Genomic DNA, 20,014 nt, shown 5'->3' on the forward strand with positions numbered 1-20,014 from the left:
TAACAATACTGAGCATGACCACACAGTGAAGGTAGCATTGCCAAGTGGATTTGTAGCACATTTGGCCTTCTTCTTTTTGCATACATGTTCACAGCACATGAGGGGATGGAGCTAAGGTAACAAAGGAGCAACAGATTCTCTGTCAGTGGAATCCTGGGAACTGACTTGGAGTTTTGAAGGTTGAGAAACAGTGGAGTAGTTCATAATTTAGCTACATGTTCCATCGTTATCCTTCAGTATCGTTCTCAGCCCCTGGCATGCCTTCCTGTCGGACCATCCCAACTCCACCCCTCCTCCTCCTCCACTTCCCCCTCGCCCTCCAAATCAACACCTGAGGGGGGCATTTCATACTGCTTTGTGAGCTTAACAAAAAGGTTTATATAATATTTGAAAAGATGACATACTGGATTGTATATGACATTTGAAAAGATGGGCAATCAGAAAGTTACATTTCTGGTTGAAGACCTATAGACAGATATAGACTTTAGGAATGTAAAAATGTGGGAGGATTTAAACGATTAGTAAACTGAAAAGGAAATGATAAATCTTACAAGGATTTTTGTGTACAATGAAAGTGATCCCAATTCAAAATGTAAATCAAACCGCAATAGAGATAGGCTTTTCTTGAGGTAATTAATTTGATTTGCTTGATTCATATAATAATTGTTGATTTCTCCATTTTTCTTTTCAGCTGTCTTAAAGAAAGAAGATGGTAAGTCCCGTAAAAGCTATTGGCATCTTCAATTTGGATTTAATCAATTAAATATTTCTTTGCAGAAGGTTCTTACTTTGGCATAAGTAGACAAAATCCATGTATTTGTTCATGAAATTCTAAGCAAGGTGATGTCACTATTGGATCACTCAATACGTAAATGGATCTATGATTAAATTAAGTTTTATTATTTCTGTGCATGGATTGCCACCCTTCACCCTTACCCCGTCTAAGGATAAACCATAGAAAGCTTCAGGATATGAGACCAACCAATGTAATCCAAATCAATCCAACTAGAAAAGGATACAATTTGATCATAAATTAGTTATAAGGGAAAGAAATGACAAATTTTATATGAAAATTACAAAACAATAGAAGGGTAGAGAGCCGCACTGCAGATTCCTGTATTTGATGAAATATTGTATATTTCACAGAAAAGAGTACTTCTCCTTAACCAAAGTTTTACATTTCTCCACTCAATCAGCCTTGCTTTTTTTCATGCAAGATAAATCCTTATTTAGTCTGAAATGTGTGCTAGGTGTAAAATGTTTGTACTTTACTTTGGAGATCAGTTAACGACAAAAGTGGGTAAATATGCTGAAGATTCTCAATATTTCAGTAATTTTGTAATTAACCTACAAAATTCACCAACAAAATGTATTTGAAAAAGAATAAAAGTATTAAAAAATTAAAATGCCTTAACAATACTGAGCATGACCACACAGTGAAGGTAGCATTGCCAACTGGAGTGGTAGTACATTTGGCCTCCTTCTTTTCGCATACATGTTCACAGCACATGAGGGGATGGAGCTAATGTAAGGAAGCGGCAACATATTCTCTGTCAGTGGAATCCTGGGAACTGATTTGGAGTTTTGAAGATTGAGAAGCAGTGGAGTAGTTCATAATCTAGCTACATGTTCCATCGTTATCCTTCATCATAGTCCTAATCCCCTGGCGTGCCTTCCTGTCGGACCATCCCAACAACACCCCTCCTCCTCCTCCACTTCCCCCTCGCCCTCCAAACCGACCTCTGAGGGGGGCACTTATTTCTGCTTTGTGAGCTAAACAAAAAGATTGTATATGATATTTTAAAATATGACCTACTGGATTGTATATGACATTTGAAAAGATGGGCAATCAGAAAATTAGATTTCTGGTTGAAGACCTATACACAGATATAGATTTAGGAATGTAAAAATGTGGGAGGATTTAAACGATTAGTAAACTGAAAAGGAAATGATAAATCTTACAAGGATTTTTGTGTACAATGAAAGTGATCCCAATTCAAAATGTAAATCAAACCACAATAGAGATAGGCTTTTTCTTGAGGTAATTATTTTGATTTGCTTGATTCATATAATAATTGTTGATTTCTCCGTTTTTCTTTTCAGCCCGCTTAAGGGAAGAAGATGGTAAGTCCAGTAAAAACAATTGGCATCTTCAATTTAGATTTAATCAATTAACTATTTCTTTGCAGAAGGCTCTTACTTTGGCATAAGTAGACAAACTCCAGGCATTTCTTTGTGAAATTTTTAAGCAAGGTGATGTCACTATTGGATCACTCAATACGTAAATGGATCTATGATTAAATTAAGTTTTATTATTTCTGTGCATGGATTGCCACCCTTCATCCATACCCTGTCTAAGGATAAACCACAGAAAGCTTCAGCATATAAGACCAACCAATGTAATCCAAATCAATCCAACTAGAAAAGGATACAATTTGATCTTAAATTAGTTATAAGGGAAAGAAATGACAAATTTTATATGAAAATTACAAAATAATAGAAGGGTGGAGAGCAGCGTTGCAGATCCGTGTATTTGGTGAAATATTGTATATTTCTCAGAAAAGAGTAAGTCTCCTTAAATGGAAAGGAAGACTCAGAATTCTATACCATCTGGAATCTCTGGTATAGGTGGTTGAAAAATAAATGCAAAAGTTAACACTCACAAGGACAATGTACAATTATTAATTAATCTATATATTATTGTTGTATTATGTGTTCAATTTTACAAAATTTACGTATAAATTGTATAATACCTAGATAATTGATTAGATTCCATATATGTAAATATACAAGATGACTTCATGTTGCCGAACTGTAGAGTTTGAAATGTAATATATTCTTTATTCAATAAAATGAAAAAAAAAATCTTATTTACTCTGAAATGTGTGCTATGTGTAAAATGATTCTACTTTCCTTTGCAGATCAGTTAAAGACAAAAGTGGGTAAGTATGCTGAAGATTCTCAATATTTCAGTAATTTTGTAATTAACCTACAAAATTCACTGACAAAATGTATTTGAAAAAGAATAAAAGTATTAAAAAATTAGATTTCTGGTTGAAGACCTATAGAGAGATATAGATTTTAGGAATGTAAAAATTTGGGAAGATTTAAATGAGTAGTAAGCTGATAAGAAAATGAAAATCTTACAAGGATTTTTGCGTACAATGAAAGTAATCCCAATTCAAAATGTAAATCAAATCCCTATAGAGTTAGGCTTTTTCTTGAGGTAATTATTTCAATTTGCTTTACTCATATAATAATTGTTGATTTTCTTTTCTAATAAAAGCAATTGGCATCTTCAATTTGGATGTAATCAATTAACTATTTCTTTGCAGAAGGCTCTTTCTTTGGCATAAGTAGACAAACTCCATGCATTTCTAAATGAAATTTCTAAGCAAGGTGATGCCACTATTGGATCATTCAATATGTAAATGGATCTATGATTAAATTAACTTTTATTATTTCTGTGCATGGCTTGCCACCCTTCACCCGTACCCCGTCTAAGGATAAACCACAGAAAGCTTCAGGATATAAAACCAACCAATGTAATCCAAATCAATCCAAGTAGAAAAGGATACAATTTGATCTTAAATTAGTTATAAGGAAAAGAAATGACAAATTTTATATGACAATTGCAAAGCAATAGAAGGGTGGAGAGAAGCATTGCAGATCTCTGTATTTGGTGAAATATTGTATATTTCACAGAAAAAGTAAGTCTCCTTAACCAAAGTTTTACATTTCTCCACTTAATCAGCCTTTCTTGCTTTTCATGCAAGATAAATTCTTATTTATTTTGAAACATGTACTATGTGTAAAATGATTCTACATTCCTTTGCAGATCAATTAAAGACAAAAGTGGGTAAGTATGCTGAAGATTCTCAATATTTCAGTAATTTTGTAATTAACCTACATAATTCACCAACAAAATGTATTTGAAAAAGAATAAAATTATTAAAAAATTAAAATGCCTTAACAATACTGAGCATGACCACACAGTGAAGGTAGCATTGCCAACTGGAGTTGTAGCACATTTGGCCTTCTTCTTTTCGCATACATATTCACAGCACATGAGGGGATGGAGCCAAGGTAACGAAGGAGCAACAGGTTCTCTGTCAGTGGAATCTTGGGAACTGACTTGGAGTTTTAAAGGTTGAGAAACAGTGGAGTAGTTCATAATTTATCTACATGTTCCGTCGTTATCCTTAATCATCGTCCTAAGCCCCTGGCGTGCCTTCCTGTCGGACCGTGCCAACTCCACCCCTCCTCCTCCTCCACTTCCCCTGTGCCCACCAAAGCGACCTCTGAGGGGGGCATTTCATTCTGTTTTGTGAGCTTAACAAAAAGGTTGTATATAATATTTGAAAAGATGATATACTGGATTGTATATGACATTTGAAAAGATGGGCAATCAGAAAGTTAGAATTCTGGTTGAAGACGTATAGACAGATATAGATTTTAGGAATGTAAAAATATGGGAGGATTTAAACGATTAGTAAACTGAAAAGGAAATGATAAATCATACAAGGATTTTTGTGTACAATGAAAGTGATCCCAATTCAAAATGTAAATCAAATGGCAATAGAAATAGGCTTTTTCTTGAGGTAATTATTTTGATTTGCTTGATTCATATAATAATTGTTGATTTCTCAATTTTTCTTTTCAGCTGTTTTAAAGAAAGAAGATGGTAAGTCCCCTAAAAGCTATTGGCATCTTCAATTTGGATTTAATCAATTAAATATTTCTTTGCAGAAGGTTCTTACTTTAACATAAGTAGACAAATTCCATGCATTTGTTCATGAAATTCTAAGCAAGGTGATGTCACTATTGGATCACTCAATACGTAAATGGATCTATGATTAAATTAACTTTTATTATTTCTGTGCATGGATTGCCACCCTTCACCCTTACCCCGTCTAAGGATAAACCATAGAAAGCTTCAGGATATGAGACCAACCAATGTAATCCAAATCAATCCAACTAGAAAAGGATACAATTTGATCTTAAATTAGTTATAAGGGAAAGAAGTGACAAATTTTATATGAAAATTACAAAACAATAGAAGGGTAGAGAGCCGCGCTGCAGATTCCTGTATTTGGTGAAATATTGTATATTTCACAGAAAAGAGTACTTCTCCTTAACCAAAGTTTTACATTTCTCCACTCAATCAGCCTTGCTTTTTTTCATGCAAGATAAATCCTTATTTAGTTTGAAATGTGTGGTATGTGTAAAATGTTTGTACTTTCCTTTGCAGATCAGCTAACGATAAAAGTGGGTAAGTATGCTGAAGATTCTCAATATTTCAGTAATTTTGTAATTAAGCTACAAAATTCACTGACCAAATCTATTTGAAAAAGAATAAAAGTATTAAAAAATTAAAATGCCTTAACAATACTGAGCATGACCACACAGTGAAGGTAGCATTGCCAAGTGGATTTGTAGCACATTTGGCCTTCTTCTTTTTGCATACATGTTCACAGCACATGAGGGGATGGAGCTAAGGTAACAAAGGAGCAACAGATTCTCTGTCAGTGGAATCCTGGGAACTGACTTGGAGTTTTGAAGGTTGAGAAACAGTGGAGTAGTTCATAATTTAGCTACATGTTCCATCGTTATCCTTCAGTATCGTTCTCAGCCCCTGGCATGCCTTCCTGTCGGACCGTCCCAACTCCACCCCTCCTCCTCCTCCACTTCCCCCTCGCCCTCCAAATCAACACCTGAGGGGGGCATTTCATACTGCTTTGTGAGCTTAACAAAAAGGTTTATATAATATTTGAAAAGATGACATACTGGATTGTATATGACATTTGAAAAGATGGGCAATCAGAAAGTTACATTTCTGGTTGAAGACCTATAGACAGATATAGACTTTAGGAATGTAAAAATGTGGGAGGATTTAAACGATTAGTAAACTGAAAAGGAAATGATAAATCTTACAAGGATTTTTGTGTACAATGAAAGTGATCCCAATTCAAAATGTAAATCAAACCACAATAGAGATAGGCTTTTTCTTGAGGTAATTATTTTGATTTGCTTGATTCATATAATAATTGTTGATTTCTCCGTTTTTCTTTTCAGCCCGCTTAAGGGAAGAAGATGGTAAGTCCAGTAAAAACAATTGGCATCTTCAATTTAGATTTAATCAATTAACTATTTCTTTGCAGAAGGCTCTTACTTTGGCATAAGTAGACAAACTCCAGGCATTTCTTTGTGAAATTTTTAAGCAAGGTGATGTCACTATTGGATCACTCAATACGTAAATGGATCTATGATTAAATTAAGTTTTATTATTTCTGTGCATGGATTGCCACCCTTCATCCATACCCTGTCTAAGGATAAACCACAGAAAGCTTCAGCATATAAGACCAACCAATGTAATCCAAATCAATCCAACTAGAAAAGGATACAATTTGATCTTAAATTAGTTATAAGGGAAAGAAATGACAAATTTTATATGAAAATTACAAAATAATAGAAGGGTGGAGAGCAGCGTTGCAGATCCGTGTATTTGGTGAAATATTGTATATTTCTCAGAAAAGAGTAAGTCTCCTTAAATGGAAAGGAAGACTCAGAATTCTATACCATCTGGAATCTCTGGTATAGGTGGTTGAAAAATAAATGCAAAAGTTAACACTCACAAGGACAATGTACAATTATTAATTAATCTATATATTATTGTTGTATTATGTGTTCAATTTTACAAAATTTACGTATAAATTGTATAATACCTAGATAATTGATTAGATTCCATATATGTAAATATACAAGATGACTTCATGTTGCCGAACTGTAGAGTTTGAAATGTAATATATTCTTTATTCAATAAAATGAAAAAAAAAATCTTATTTACTCTGAAATGTGTGCTATGTGTAAAATGATTCTACTTTCCTTTGCAGATCAGTTAAAGACAAAAGTGGGTAAGTATGCTGAAGATTCTCAATATTTCAGTAATTTTGTAATTAACCTACAAAATTCACTGACAAAATGTATTTGAAAAAGAATAAAAGTATTAAAAAATTAGATTTCTGGTTGAAGACCTATAGAGAGATATAGATTTTAGGAATGTAAAAATTTGGGAAGATTTAAATGAGTAGTAAGCTGATAAGAAAATGAAAATCTTACAAGGATTTTTGCGTACAATGAAAGTAATCCCAATTCAAAATGTAAATCAAATCCCTATAGAGTTAGGCTTTTTCTTGAGGTAATTATTTCAATTTGCTTTACTCATATAATAATTGTTGATTTTCTTTTCCAATAAAAGCAATTGGCATCTTCAATTTGGATGTAATCAATTAACTATTTCTTTGCAGAAGGCTCTTTCTTTGGCATAAGTAGACAAACTCCATGCATTTCTAAATGAAATTTCTAAGCAAGGTGATGCCACTATTGGATCATTCAATATGTAAATGGATCTATGATTAAATTAACTTTTATTATTTCTGTGCATGGCTTGCCACCCTTCACCCGTACCCCGTCTAAGGATAAACCACAGAAAGCTTCAGGATATAAAACCAACCAATGTAATCCAAATCAATCCAAGTAGAAAAGGATACAATTTGATCTTAAATTAGTTATAAGGAAAAGAAATGACAAATTTTATATGACAATTGCAAAGCAATAGAAGGGTGGAGAGAAGCATTGCAGATCTCTGTATTTGGTGAAATATTGTATATTTCACAGAAAAAGTAAGTCTCCTTAACCAAAGTTTTACATTTCTCCACTTAATCAGCCTTTCTTGCTTTTCATGCAAGATAAATTCTTATTTATTTTGAAACATGTACTATGTGTAAAATGATTCTACATTCCTTTGCAGATCAATTAAAGACAAAAGTGGGTAAGTATGCTGAAGATTCTCAATATTTCAGTAATTTTGTAATTAACCTACATAATTCACCAACAAAATGTATTTGAAAAAGAATAAAATTATTAAAAAATTAAAATGCCTTAACAATACTGAGCATGACCACACAGTGAAGGTAGCATTGCCAACTGGAGTTGTAGCACATTTGGCCTTCTTCTTTTCGCATACATATTCACAGCACATGAGGGGATGGAGCCAAGGTAACGAAGGAGCAACAGGTTCTCTGTCAGTGGAATCTTGGGAACTGACTTGGAGTTTTAAAGGTTGAGAAACAGTGGAGTAGTTCATAATTTATCTACATGTTCCGTCGTTATCCTTAATCATCGTCCTAAGCCCCTGGCGTGCCTTCCTGTCGGACCGTGCCAACTCCACCCCTCCTCCTCCTCCACTTCCCCTGTGCCCACCAAAGCGACCTCTGAGGGGGGCATTTCATTCTGTTTTGTGAGCTTAACAAAAAGGTTGTATATAATATTTGAAAAGATGATATACTGGATTGTATATGACATTTGAAAAGATGGGCAATCAGAAAGTTAGAATTCTGGTTGAAGACGTATAGACAGATATAGATTTTAGGAATGTAAAAATATGGGAGGATTTAAACGATTAGTAAACTGAAAAGGAAATGATAAATCATACAAGGATTTTTGTGTACAATGAAAGTGATCCCAATTCAAAATGTAAATCAAATGGCAATAGAAATAGGCTTTTTCTTGAGGTAATTATTTTGATTTGCTTGATTCATATAATAATTGTTGATTTCTCAATTTTTCTTTTCAGCTGTTTTAAAGAAAGAAGATGGTAAGTCCCCTAAAAGCTATTGGCATCTTCAATTTGGATTTAATCAATTAAATATTTCTTTGCAGAAGGTTCTTACTTTAACATAAGTAGACAAATTCCATGCATTTGTTCATGAAATTCTAAGCAAGGTGATGTCACTATTGGATCACTCAATACGTAAATGGATCTATGATTAAATTAACTTTTATTATTTCTGTGCATGGATTGCCACCCTTCACCCTTACCCCATCTAAGGATAAACCATAGAAAGCTTCAGGATATAAGACCAACCAATGTAATCCAAATCAATCCAACTAGAAAAGGATACAATTTGATCTTAAATTAGTTATAAGGGAAAGAAATGACAAATTTTATATGAAAATTACAAAACAATAGAAGGGTAGAGAGCCGCGCTGCAGATTCCTGTATTTGGTGAAATATTTTATATTTCACAGAAAAGAGTACTTCTCCTTAACCAAAGTTTTACATTTCTCCACTCAATCAGCCTTGCTTTTTTTCATGCAAGATAAATCATTATTTAGTTTGAAATGTGTGCTATGTGTAAAATGTTTGTACTTTCCTTTGCAGATCAGCTAACGATAAAAGTGGGTAAGTATGCTGAAGATTCTCAATATTTCAGTAATTTTGTAATTAACCTACATAATTCACCAACAAAATGTATTTGAAAAAGAATAAAAGTATTAAAAAATTAAAATGCCTTAACAATACTGAGCATGACCACACAGTGAAGGTAGCATTGCCAACTGGAGTTGTAGCACATTTGGCCTCCTTCTTTTCGCATACATATTCACAGCACATGAGGGGATGGAGCTAATGTAAGGAAGCGGCAACATATTCTCTGTCAGTGGAATCCTGGGAACTGATTTGGAGTTTTGAAGATTGAGAAGCAGTGGAGTAGTTCATAATCTAGCTACATGTTCCATCGTTATCCTTCATCATAGTCCTAATCCCCTGGCGTGCCTTCCTGTCGGACCATCCCAACAACACCCCTCCTCCTCCTCCACTTCCCCCTCGCCCTCCAAACCGACCTCTGAGGGGGGCACTTATTTCTGCTTTGTGAGCTAAACAAAAAGATTGTATATGATATTTTAAAATATGACCTACTGGATTGTATATGACATTTGAAAAGATGGGCAATCAGAAAATTAGATTTCTGGTTGAAGACCTATACACAGATATAGATTTAGGAATGTAAAAATGTGGGAGGATTTAAACGATTAGTAAACTGAAAAGGAAATGATAAATCTTACAAGGATTTTTGTGTACAATGAAAGTGATCCCAATTCAAAATGTAAATCAAACCACAATAGAGATAGGCTTTTTCTTGAGGTAATTATTTTGATTTGCTTGATTCATATAATAATTGTTGATTTCTCCGTTTTTCTTTTCAGCCCGCTTAAGGGAAGAAGATGGTAAGTCCAGTAAAAACAATTGGCATCTTCAATTTAGATTTAATCAATTAACTATTTCTTTGCAGAAGGCTCTTACTTTGGCATAAGTAGACAAACTCCAGGCATTTCTTTGTGAAATTTTTAAGCAAGGTGATGTCACTATTGGATCACTCAATACGTAAATGGATCTATGATTAAATTAAGTTTTATTATTTCTGTGCATGGATTGCCACCCTTCATCCATACCCTGTCTAAGGATAAACCACAGAAAGCTTCAGCATATAAGACCAACCAATGTAATCCAAATCAATCCAACTAGAAAAGGATACAATTTGATCTTAAATTAGTTATAAGGGAAAGAAATGACAAATTTTATATGAAAATTACAAAATAATAGAAGGGTGGAGAGCAGCGTTGCAGATCCGTGTATTTGGTGAAATATTGTATATTTCTCAGAAAAGAGTAAGTCTCCTTAAATGGAAAGGAAGACTCAGAATTCTATACCATCTGGAATCTCTGGTATAGGTGGTTGAAAAATAAATGCAAAAGTTAACACTCACAAGGACAATGTACAATTATTAATTAATCTATATATTATTGTTGTATTATGTGTTCAATTTTACAAAATTTACGTATAAATTGTATAATACCTAGATAATTGATTAGATTCCATATATGTAAATATACAAGATGACTTCATGTTGCCGAACTGTAGAGTTTGAAATGTAATATATTCTTTATTCAATAAAATGAAAAAAAAAATCTTATTTACTCTGAAATGTGTGCTATGTGTAAAATGATTCTACTTTCCTTTGCAGATCAGTTAAAGACAAAAGTGGGTAAGTATGCTGAAGATTCTCAATATTTCAGTAATTTTGTAATTAACCTACAAAATTCACTGACAAAATGTATTTGAAAAAGAATAAAAGTATTAAAAAATTAGATTTCTGGTTGAAGACCTATAGAGAGATATAGATTTTAGGAATGTAAAAATTTGGGAAGATTTAAATGAGTAGTAAGCTGATAAGAAAATGAAAATCTTACAAGGATTTTTGCGTACAATGAAAGTAATCCCAATTCAAAATGTAAATCAAATCCCTATAGAGTTAGGCTTTTTCTTGAGGTAATTATTTCAATTTGCTTTACTCATATAATAATTGTTGATTTTCTTTTCCAATAAAAGCAATTGGCATCTTCAATTTGGATGTAATCAATTAACTATTTCTTTGCAGAAGGCTCTTTCTTTGGCATAAGTAGACAAACTCCATGCATTTCTAAATGAAATTTCTAAGCAAGGTGATGCCACTATTGGATCATTCAATATGTAAATGGATCTATGATTAAATTAACTTTTATTATTTCTGTGCATGGCTTGCCACCCTTCACCCGTACCCCGTCTAAGGATAAACCACAGAAAGCTTCAGGATATAAAACCAACCAATGTAATCCAAATCAATCCAAGTAGAAAAGGATACAATTTGATCTTAAATTAGTTATAAGGAAAAGAAATGACAAATTTTATATGACAATTGCAAAGCAATAGAAGGGTGGAGAGAAGCATTGCAGATCTCTGTATTTGGTGAAATATTGTATATTTCACAGAAAAAGTAAGTCTCCTTAACCAAAGTTTTACATTTCTCCACTTAATCAGCCTTTCTTGCTTTTCATGCAAGATAAATTCTTATTTATTTTGAAACATGTACTATGTGTAAAATGATTCTACATTCCTTTGCAGATCAATTAAAGACAAAAGTGGGTAAGTATGCTGAAGATTCTCAATATTTCAGTAATTTTGTAATTAACCTACATAATTCACCAACAAAATGTATTTGAAAAAGAATAAAATTATTAAAAAATTAAAATGCCTTAACAATACTGAGCATGACCACACAGTGAAGGTAGCATTGCCAACTGGAGTTGTAGCACATTTGGCCTTCTTCTTTTCGCATACATATTCACAGCACATGAGGGGATGGAGCCAAGGTAACGAAGGAGCAACAGGTTCTCTGTCAGTGGAATCTTGGGAACTGACTTGGAGTTTTAAAGGTTGAGAAACAGTGGAGTAGTTCATAATTTATCTACATGTTCCGTCGTTATCCTTAATCATCGTCCTAAGCCCCTGGCGTGCCTTCCTGTCGGACCGTGCCAACTCCACCCCTCCTCCTCCTCCACTTCCCCTGTGCCCACCAAAGCGACCTCTGAGGGGGGCATTTCATTCTGTTTTGTGAGCTTAACAAAAAGGTTGTATATAATATTTGAAAAGATGATATACTGGATTGTATATGACATTTGAAAAGATGGGCAATCAGAAAGTTAGAATTCTGGTTGAAGACGTATAGACAGATATAGATTTTAGGAATGTAAAAATATGGGAGGATTTAAACGATTAGTAAACTGAAAAGGAAATGATAAATCATACAAGGATTTTTGTGTACAATGAAAGTGATCCCAATTCAAAATGTAAATCAAATGGCAATAGAAATAGGCTTTTTCTTGAGGTAATTATTTTGATTTGCTTGATTCATATAATAATTGTTGATTTCTCAATTTTTCTTTTCAGCTGTTTTAAAGAAAGAAGATGGTAAGTCCCCTAAAAGCTATTGGCATCTTCAATTTGGATTTAATCAATTAAATATTTCTTTGCAGAAGGTTCTTACTTTGGCATAAGTAGACAAATTCCATGCATTTGTTCATGAAATTCTAAGCAAGGTGATGTCACTATTGGATCACTCAATACGTAAATGGATCTATGATTAAATTAACTTTTATTATTTCTGTGCATGGATTGCCACCCTTCACCCTTACCCCGTCTAAGGATAAACCATAGAAAGCTTCAGGATATGAGACCAACCAATGTAATCCAAATCAATCCAACTAGAAAAGGATACAATTTGATCTTAAATTAGTTATAAGGGAAAGAAGTGACAAATTTTATATGAAAATTACAAAACAATAGAAGGGTAGAGAGCCGCGCTGCAGATTCCTGTATTTGGTGAAATATTGTATATTTCACAGAAAAGAGTACTTCTCCTTAACCAAAGTTTTACATTTCTCCACTCAATCAGCCTTGCTTTTTTTCATGCAAGATAAATCCTTATTTAGTTTGAAATGTGTGCTATGTGTAAAATGTTTGTACTTTCCTTTGCAGATCAGCTAACGATAAAAGTGGGTAAGTATGCTGAAGATTCTCAATATTTCAGTAATTTTGTAATTAAGCTACAAAATTCACTGACCAAATCTATTTGAAAAAGAATAAAAGTATTAAAAAATTAAAATGCCTTAACAATACTGAGCATGACCACACAGTGAAGGTAGCATTGCCAAGTGGATTTGTAGCACATTTGGCCTTCTTCTTTTTGCATACATGTTCACAGCACATGAGGGGATGGAGCTAAGGTAACAAAGGAGCAACAGATTCTCTGTCAGTGGAATCCTGGGAACTGACTTGGAGTTTTGAAGGTTGAGAAACAGTGGAGTAGTTCATAATTTAGCTACATGTTCCATCGTTATCCTTCAGTATCGTTCTCAGCCCCTGGCATGCCTTCCTGTCGGACCGTCCCAACTCCACCCCTCCTCCTCCTCCACTTCCCCCTCGCCCTCCAAATCAACACCTGAGGGGGGCATTTCATACTGCTTTGTGAGCTTAACAAAAAGGTTTATATAATATTTGAAAAGATGACATACTGGATTGTATATGACATTTGAAAAGATGGGCAATCAGAAAGTTACATTTCTGGTTGAAGACCTATAGACAGATATAGACTTTAGGAATGTAAAAATGTGGGAGGATTTAAACGATTAGTAAACTGAAAAGGAAATGATAAATCTTACAAGGATTTTTGTGTACAATGAAAGTGATCCCAATTCAAAATGTAAATCAAACCACAATAGAGATAGGCTTTTTCTTGAGGTAATTATTTTGATTTGCTTGATTCATATAATAATTGTTGATTTCTCCGTTTTTCTTTTCAGCCCGCTTAAGGGAAGAAGATGGTAAGTCCAGTAAAAACAATTGGCATCTTCAATTTAGATTTAATCAATTAACTATTTCTTTGCAGAAGGCTCTTACTTTGGCATAAGTAGACAAACTCCAGGCATTTCTTTGTGAAATTTTTAAGCAAGGTGATGTCACTATTGGATCACTCAATACGTAAATGGATCTATGATTAAATTAAGTTTTATTATTTCTGTGCATGGATTGCCACCCTTCATCCATACCCTGTCTAAGGATAAACCACAGAAAGCTTCAGCATATAAGACCAACCAATGTAATCCAAATCAATCCAACTAGAAAAGGATACAATTTGATCTTAAATTAGTTATAAGGGAAAGAAATGACAAATTTTATATGAAAATTACAAAATAATAGAAGGGTGGAGAGCAGCGTTGCAGATCCGTGTATTTGGTGAAATATTGTATATTTCTCAGAAAAGAGTAAGTCTCCTTAAATGGAAAGGAAGACTCAGAATTCTATACCATCTGGAATCTCTGGTATAGGTGGTTGAAAAATAAATGCAAAAGTTAACACTCACAAGGACAATGTACAATTATTAATTAATCTATATATTATTGTTGTATTATGTGTTCAATTTTACAAAATTTACGTATAAATTGTATAATACCTAGATAATTGATTAGATTCCATATATGTAAATATACAAGATGACTTCATGTTGCCGAACTGTAGAGTTTGAAATGTAATATATTCTTTATTCAATAAAATGAAAAAAAAAATCTTATTTACTCTGAAATGTGTGCTATGTGTAAAATGATTCTACTTTCCTTTGCAGATCAGTTAAAGACAAAAGTGGGTAAGTATGCTGAAGATTCTCAATATTTCAGTAATTTTGTAATTAACCTACAAAATTCACTGACAAAATGTATTTAAAAAGGATAAAAGTATTAAAAAATTAGATTTCTGGTTGAAGACCTATAGAGAGATATAGATTTTAGGAATGTAAAAATTTGGGAAGATTTAAATGAGTAGTAAGCTGATAAGAAAATGAAAATCTTACAAGGATTTTTGCGTACAATGAAAGTAATCCCAATTCAAAATGTAAATCAAATCCCTATAGAGTTAGGCTTTTTCTTGAGGTAATTATTTCAATTTGCTTTACTCATATAATAATTGTTGATTTTCTTTTCCAATAAAAGCAATTGGCATCTTCAATTTGGATGTAATCAATTAACTATTTCTTTGCAGAAGGCTCTTTCTTTGGCATAAGTAGACAAACTCCATGCATTTCTAAATGAAATTTCTAAGCAAGGTGATGCCACTATTGGATCATTCAATATGTAAATGGATCTATGATTAAATTAACTTTTATTATTTCTGTGCATGGCTTGCCACCCTTCACCCGTACCCCGTCTAAGGATAAACCACAGAAAGCTTCAGGATATAAAACCAACCAATGTAATCCAAATCAATCCAAGTAGAAAAGGATACAATTTGATCTTAAATTAGTTATAAGGAAAAGAAATGACAAATTTTATATGACAATTGCAAAGCAATAGAAGGGTGGAGAGAAGCATTGCAGATCTCTGTATTTGGTGAAATATTGTATATTTCACAGAAAAAGTAAGTCTCCTTAACCAAAGTTTTACATTTCTCCACTTAATCAGCCTTTCTTGCTTTTCATGCAAGATAAATTCTTATTTATTTTGAAACATGTACTATGTGTAAAATGATTCTACATTCCTTTGCAGATCAATTAAAGACAAAAGTGGGTAAGTATGCTGAAGATTCTCAATATTTCAGTAATTTTGTAATTAACCTACATAATTCACCAACAAAATGTATTTGAAAAAGAATAAAATTATTAAAAAATTAAAATGCCTTAACAATACTGAGCATGACCACACAGTGAAGGTAGCATTGCCAACTGGAGTTGTAGCACATTTGGCCTTCTTCTTTTCGCATACATATTCACAGCACATGAGGGGATGGAGCCAAGGTAACGAAGGAGCAACAGGTTCTCTGTCAGTGGAATCTTGGGAACTGACTTGGAGTTTTAAAGGTTGAGAAACAGTGGAGTAGTTCATAATTTATCTACATGTTCCGTCGTTATCCTTAATCATCGTCCTAAGCCCCTGGCGTGCCTTCCTGTCGGACCGTGCCAACTCCACCCCTCCTCCTCCTCCACTTCCCCTGTGCCCACCAAAGCGACCTCTGAGGGGGGCATTTCATTCTGTTTTGTGAGCTTAACAAAAAGGTTGTATATAATATTTGAAAAGATGATATACTGGATTGTATATGACATTTGAAAAGATGGGCAATCAGAAAGTTAGAATTCTGGTTGAAGACGTATAGACAGATATAGATTTTAGGAATGTAAAAATATGGGAGGATTTAAACGATTAGTAAACTGAAAAGGAAATGATAAATCATACAAGGATTTTTGTGTACAATGAAAGTGATCCCAATTCAAAATGTAAATCAAATGGCAATAGAAATAGGCTTTTTCTTGAGGTAATTATTTTGATTTGCTTGATTCATATAATAATTGTTGATTTCTCAATTTTTCTTTTCAGCTGTTTTAAAGAAAGAAGATGGTAAGTCCCCTAAAAGCTATTGGCATCTTCAATTTGGATTTAATCAATTAAATATTTCTTTGCAGAAGGTTCTTACTTTAACATAAGTAGACAAATTCCATGCATTTGTTCATGAAATTCTAAGCAAGGTGATGTCACTATTGGATCACTCAATACGTAAATGGATCTATGATTAAATTAACTTTTATTATTTCTGTGCATGGATTGCCACCCTTCACCCTTACCCCATCTAAGGATAAACCATAGAAAGCTTCAGGATATAAGACCAACCAATGTAATCCAAATCAATCCAACTAGAAAAGGATACAATTTGATCTTAAATTAGTTATAAGGGAAAGAAATGACAAATTTTATATGAAAATTACAAAACAATAGAAGGGTAGAGAGCCGCGCTGCAGATTCCTGTATTTGGTGAAATATTTTATATTTCACAGAAAAGAGTACTTCTCCTTAACCAAAGTTTTACATTTCTCCACTCAATCAGCCTTGCTTTTTTTCATGCAAGATAAATCATTATTTAGTTTGAAATGTGTGCTATGTGTAAAATGTTTGTACTTTCCTTTGCAGATCAGCTAACGATAAAAGTGGGTAAGTATGCTGAAGATTCTCAATATTTCAGTAATTTTGTAATTAACCTACATAATTCACCAACAAAATGTATTTGAAAAAGAATAAAAGTATTAAAAAATTAAAATGCCTTAACAATACTGAGCATGACCACACAGTGAAGGTAGCATTGCCAACTGGAGTTGTAGCACATTTGGCCTCCTTCTTTTCGCATACATATTCACAGCACATGAGGGGATGGAGCTAATGTAAGGAAGCGGCAACATATTCTCTGTCAGTGGAATCCTGGGAACTGATTTGGAGTTTTGAAGATTGAGAAGCAGTGGAGTAGTTCATAATCTAGCTACATGTTCCATCGTTATCCTTCATCATAGTCCTAATCCCCTGGCGTGCCTTCCTGTCGGACCATCCCAACAACACCCCTCCTCCTCCTCCACTTCCCCCTCGCCCTCCAAACCGACCTCTGAGGGGGGCACTTATTTCTGCTTTGTGAGCTAAACAAAAAGATTGTATATGATATTTTAAAATATGACCTACTGGATTGTATATGACATTTGAAAAGATGGGCAATCAGAAAATTAGATTTCTGGTTGAAGACCTATACACAGATATAGATTTAGGAATGTAAAAATGTGGGAGGATTTAAACGATTAGTAAACTGAAAAGGAAATGATAAATCTTACAAGGATTTTTGTGTACAATGAAAGTGATCCCAATTCAAAATGTAAATCAAACCACAATAGAGATAGGCTTTTTCTTGAGGTAATTATTTTGATTTGCTTGATTCATATAATAATTGTTGATTTCTCCGTTTTTCTTTTCAGCCCGCTTAAGGGAAGAAGATGGTAAGTCCAGTAAAAACAATTGGCATCTTCAATTTAGATTTAATCAATTAACTATTTCTTTGCAGAAGGCTCTTACTTTGGCATAAGTAGACAAACTCCAGGCATTTCTTTGTGAAATTTTTAAGCAAGGTGATGTCACTATTGGATCACTCAATACGTAAATGGATCTATGATTAAATTAAGTTTTATTATTTCTGTGCATGGATTGCCACCCTTCATCCATACCCTGTCTAAGGATAAACCACAGAAAGCTTCAGCATATAAGACCAACCAATGTAATCCAAATCAATCCAACTAGAAAAGGATACAATTTGATCTTAAATTAGTTATAAGGGAAAGAAATGACAAATTTTATATGAAAATTACAAAATAATAGAAGGGTGGAGAGCAGCGTTGCAGATCCGTGTATTTGGTGAAATATTGTATATTTCTCAGAAAAGAGTAAGTCTCCTTAAATGGAAAGGAAGACTCAGAATTCTATACCATCTGGAATCTCTGGTATAGGTGGTTGAAAAATAAATGCAAAAGTTAACACTCACAAGGACAATGTACAATTATTAATTAATCTATATATTATTGTTGTATTATGTGTTCAATTTTACAAAATTTACGTATAAATTGTATAATACCTAGATAATTGATTAGATTCCATATATGTAAATATACAAGATGACTTCATGTTGCCGAACTGTAGAGTTTGAAATGTAATATATTCTTTATTCAATAAAATGAAAAAAAAAATCTTATTTACTCTGAAATGTGTGCTATGTGTAAAATGATTCTACTTTCCTTTGCAGATCAGTTAAAGACAAAAGTGGGTAAGTATGCTGAAGATTCTCAATATTTCAGTAATTTTGTAATTAACCTACAAAATTCACTGACAAAATGTATTTGAAAAAGAATAAAAGTATTAAAAAATTAGATTTCTGGTTGAAGACCTATAGAGAGATATAGATTTTAGGAATGTAAAAATTTGGGAAGATTTAAATGAGTAGTAAGCTGATAAGAAAATGAAAATCTTACAAGGATTTTTGCGTACAATGAAAGTAATCCCAATTCAAAATGTAAATCAAATCCCTATAGAGTTAGGCTTTTTCTTGAGGTAATTATTTCAATTTGCTTTACTCATATAATAATTGTTGATTTTCTTTTCCAATAAAAGCAATTGGCATCTTCAATTTGGATGTAATCAATTAACTATTTCTTTGCAGAAGGCTCTTTCTTTGGCATAAGTAGACAAACTCCATGCATTTCTAAATGAAATTTCTAAGCAAGGTGATGCCACTATTGGATCATTCAATATGTAAATGGATCTATGATTAAATTAACTTTTATTATTTCTGTGCATGGCTTGCCACCCTTCACCCGTACCCCGTCTAAGGATAAACCACAGAAAGCTTCAGGATATAAAACCAACCAATGTAATCCAAATCAATCCAAGTAGAAAAGGATACAATTTGATCTTAAATTAGTTATAAGGAAAAGAAATGACAAATTTTATATGACAATTGCAAAGCAATAGAAGGGTGGAGAGAAGCATTGCAGATCTCTGTATTTGGTGAAATATTGTATATTTCACAGAAAAAGTAAGTCTCCTTAACCAAAGTTTTACATTTCTCCACTTAATCAGCCTTTCTTGCTTTTCATGCAAGATAAATTCTTATTTATTTTGAAACATGTACTATGTGTAAAATGATTCTACATTCCTTTGCAGATCAATTAAAGACAAAAGTGGGTAAGTATGCTGAAGATTCTCAATATTTCAGTAATTTTGTAATTAACCTACATAATTCACCAACAAAATGTATTTGAAAAAGAATAAAATTATTAAAAAATTAAAATGCCTTAACAATACTGAGCATGACCACACAGTGAAGGTAGCATTGCCAACTGGAGTTGTAGCACATTTGGCCTTCTTCTTTTCGCATACATATTCACAGCACATGAGGGGATGGAGCCAAGGTAACGAAGGAGCAACAGGTTCTCTGTCAGTGGAATCTTGG

General features: G+C 33.2%; 1 protein-coding gene across 1 annotated transcript in view; it reads left to right on the top strand.

Annotated features, from left to right (window-relative positions):
* The window catches only part of LOC117668705 (uncharacterized), a 70,972-nt gene that overhangs the window by 18,443 nt on the left and 32,515 nt on the right, over window positions 1-20,014 (top strand). Inside the window, exons 16-39 of the mRNA XM_087893607.1 lie at window positions 692-712; window positions 2,104-2,124; window positions 2,922-2,942; window positions 3,839-3,859; window positions 4,664-4,684; window positions 5,252-5,272; window positions 6,076-6,096; window positions 6,894-6,914; window positions 7,811-7,831; window positions 8,636-8,656; window positions 9,224-9,244; window positions 10,048-10,068; window positions 10,866-10,886; window positions 11,783-11,803; window positions 12,608-12,628; window positions 13,196-13,216; window positions 14,020-14,040; window positions 14,838-14,858; window positions 15,754-15,774; window positions 16,579-16,599; window positions 17,167-17,187; window positions 17,991-18,011; window positions 18,809-18,829; window positions 19,726-19,746. Coding sequence (XP_087749733.1) covers window positions 692-712; window positions 2,104-2,124; window positions 2,922-2,942; window positions 3,839-3,859; window positions 4,664-4,684; window positions 5,252-5,272; window positions 6,076-6,096; window positions 6,894-6,914; window positions 7,811-7,831; window positions 8,636-8,656; window positions 9,224-9,244; window positions 10,048-10,068; window positions 10,866-10,886; window positions 11,783-11,803; window positions 12,608-12,628; window positions 13,196-13,216; window positions 14,020-14,040; window positions 14,838-14,858; window positions 15,754-15,774; window positions 16,579-16,599; window positions 17,167-17,187; window positions 17,991-18,011; window positions 18,809-18,829; window positions 19,726-19,746 — 504 coding nt within the window. The remainder of the gene's footprint in view (window positions 1-691; window positions 713-2,103; window positions 2,125-2,921; window positions 2,943-3,838; window positions 3,860-4,663; window positions 4,685-5,251; window positions 5,273-6,075; window positions 6,097-6,893; window positions 6,915-7,810; window positions 7,832-8,635; window positions 8,657-9,223; window positions 9,245-10,047; window positions 10,069-10,865; window positions 10,887-11,782; window positions 11,804-12,607; window positions 12,629-13,195; window positions 13,217-14,019; window positions 14,041-14,837; window positions 14,859-15,753; window positions 15,775-16,578; window positions 16,600-17,166; window positions 17,188-17,990; window positions 18,012-18,808; window positions 18,830-19,725; window positions 19,747-20,014) is intronic.

This window comes from Pantherophis guttatus, chromosome 4 (assembly GCF_059756535.1).
Source record: "Pantherophis guttatus breed Tessera chromosome 4, ASM5975653v1, whole genome shotgun sequence".
In the NCBI taxonomy this organism is placed as follows: domain Eukaryota; kingdom Metazoa; phylum Chordata; class Lepidosauria; order Squamata; family Colubridae; genus Pantherophis; species Pantherophis guttatus.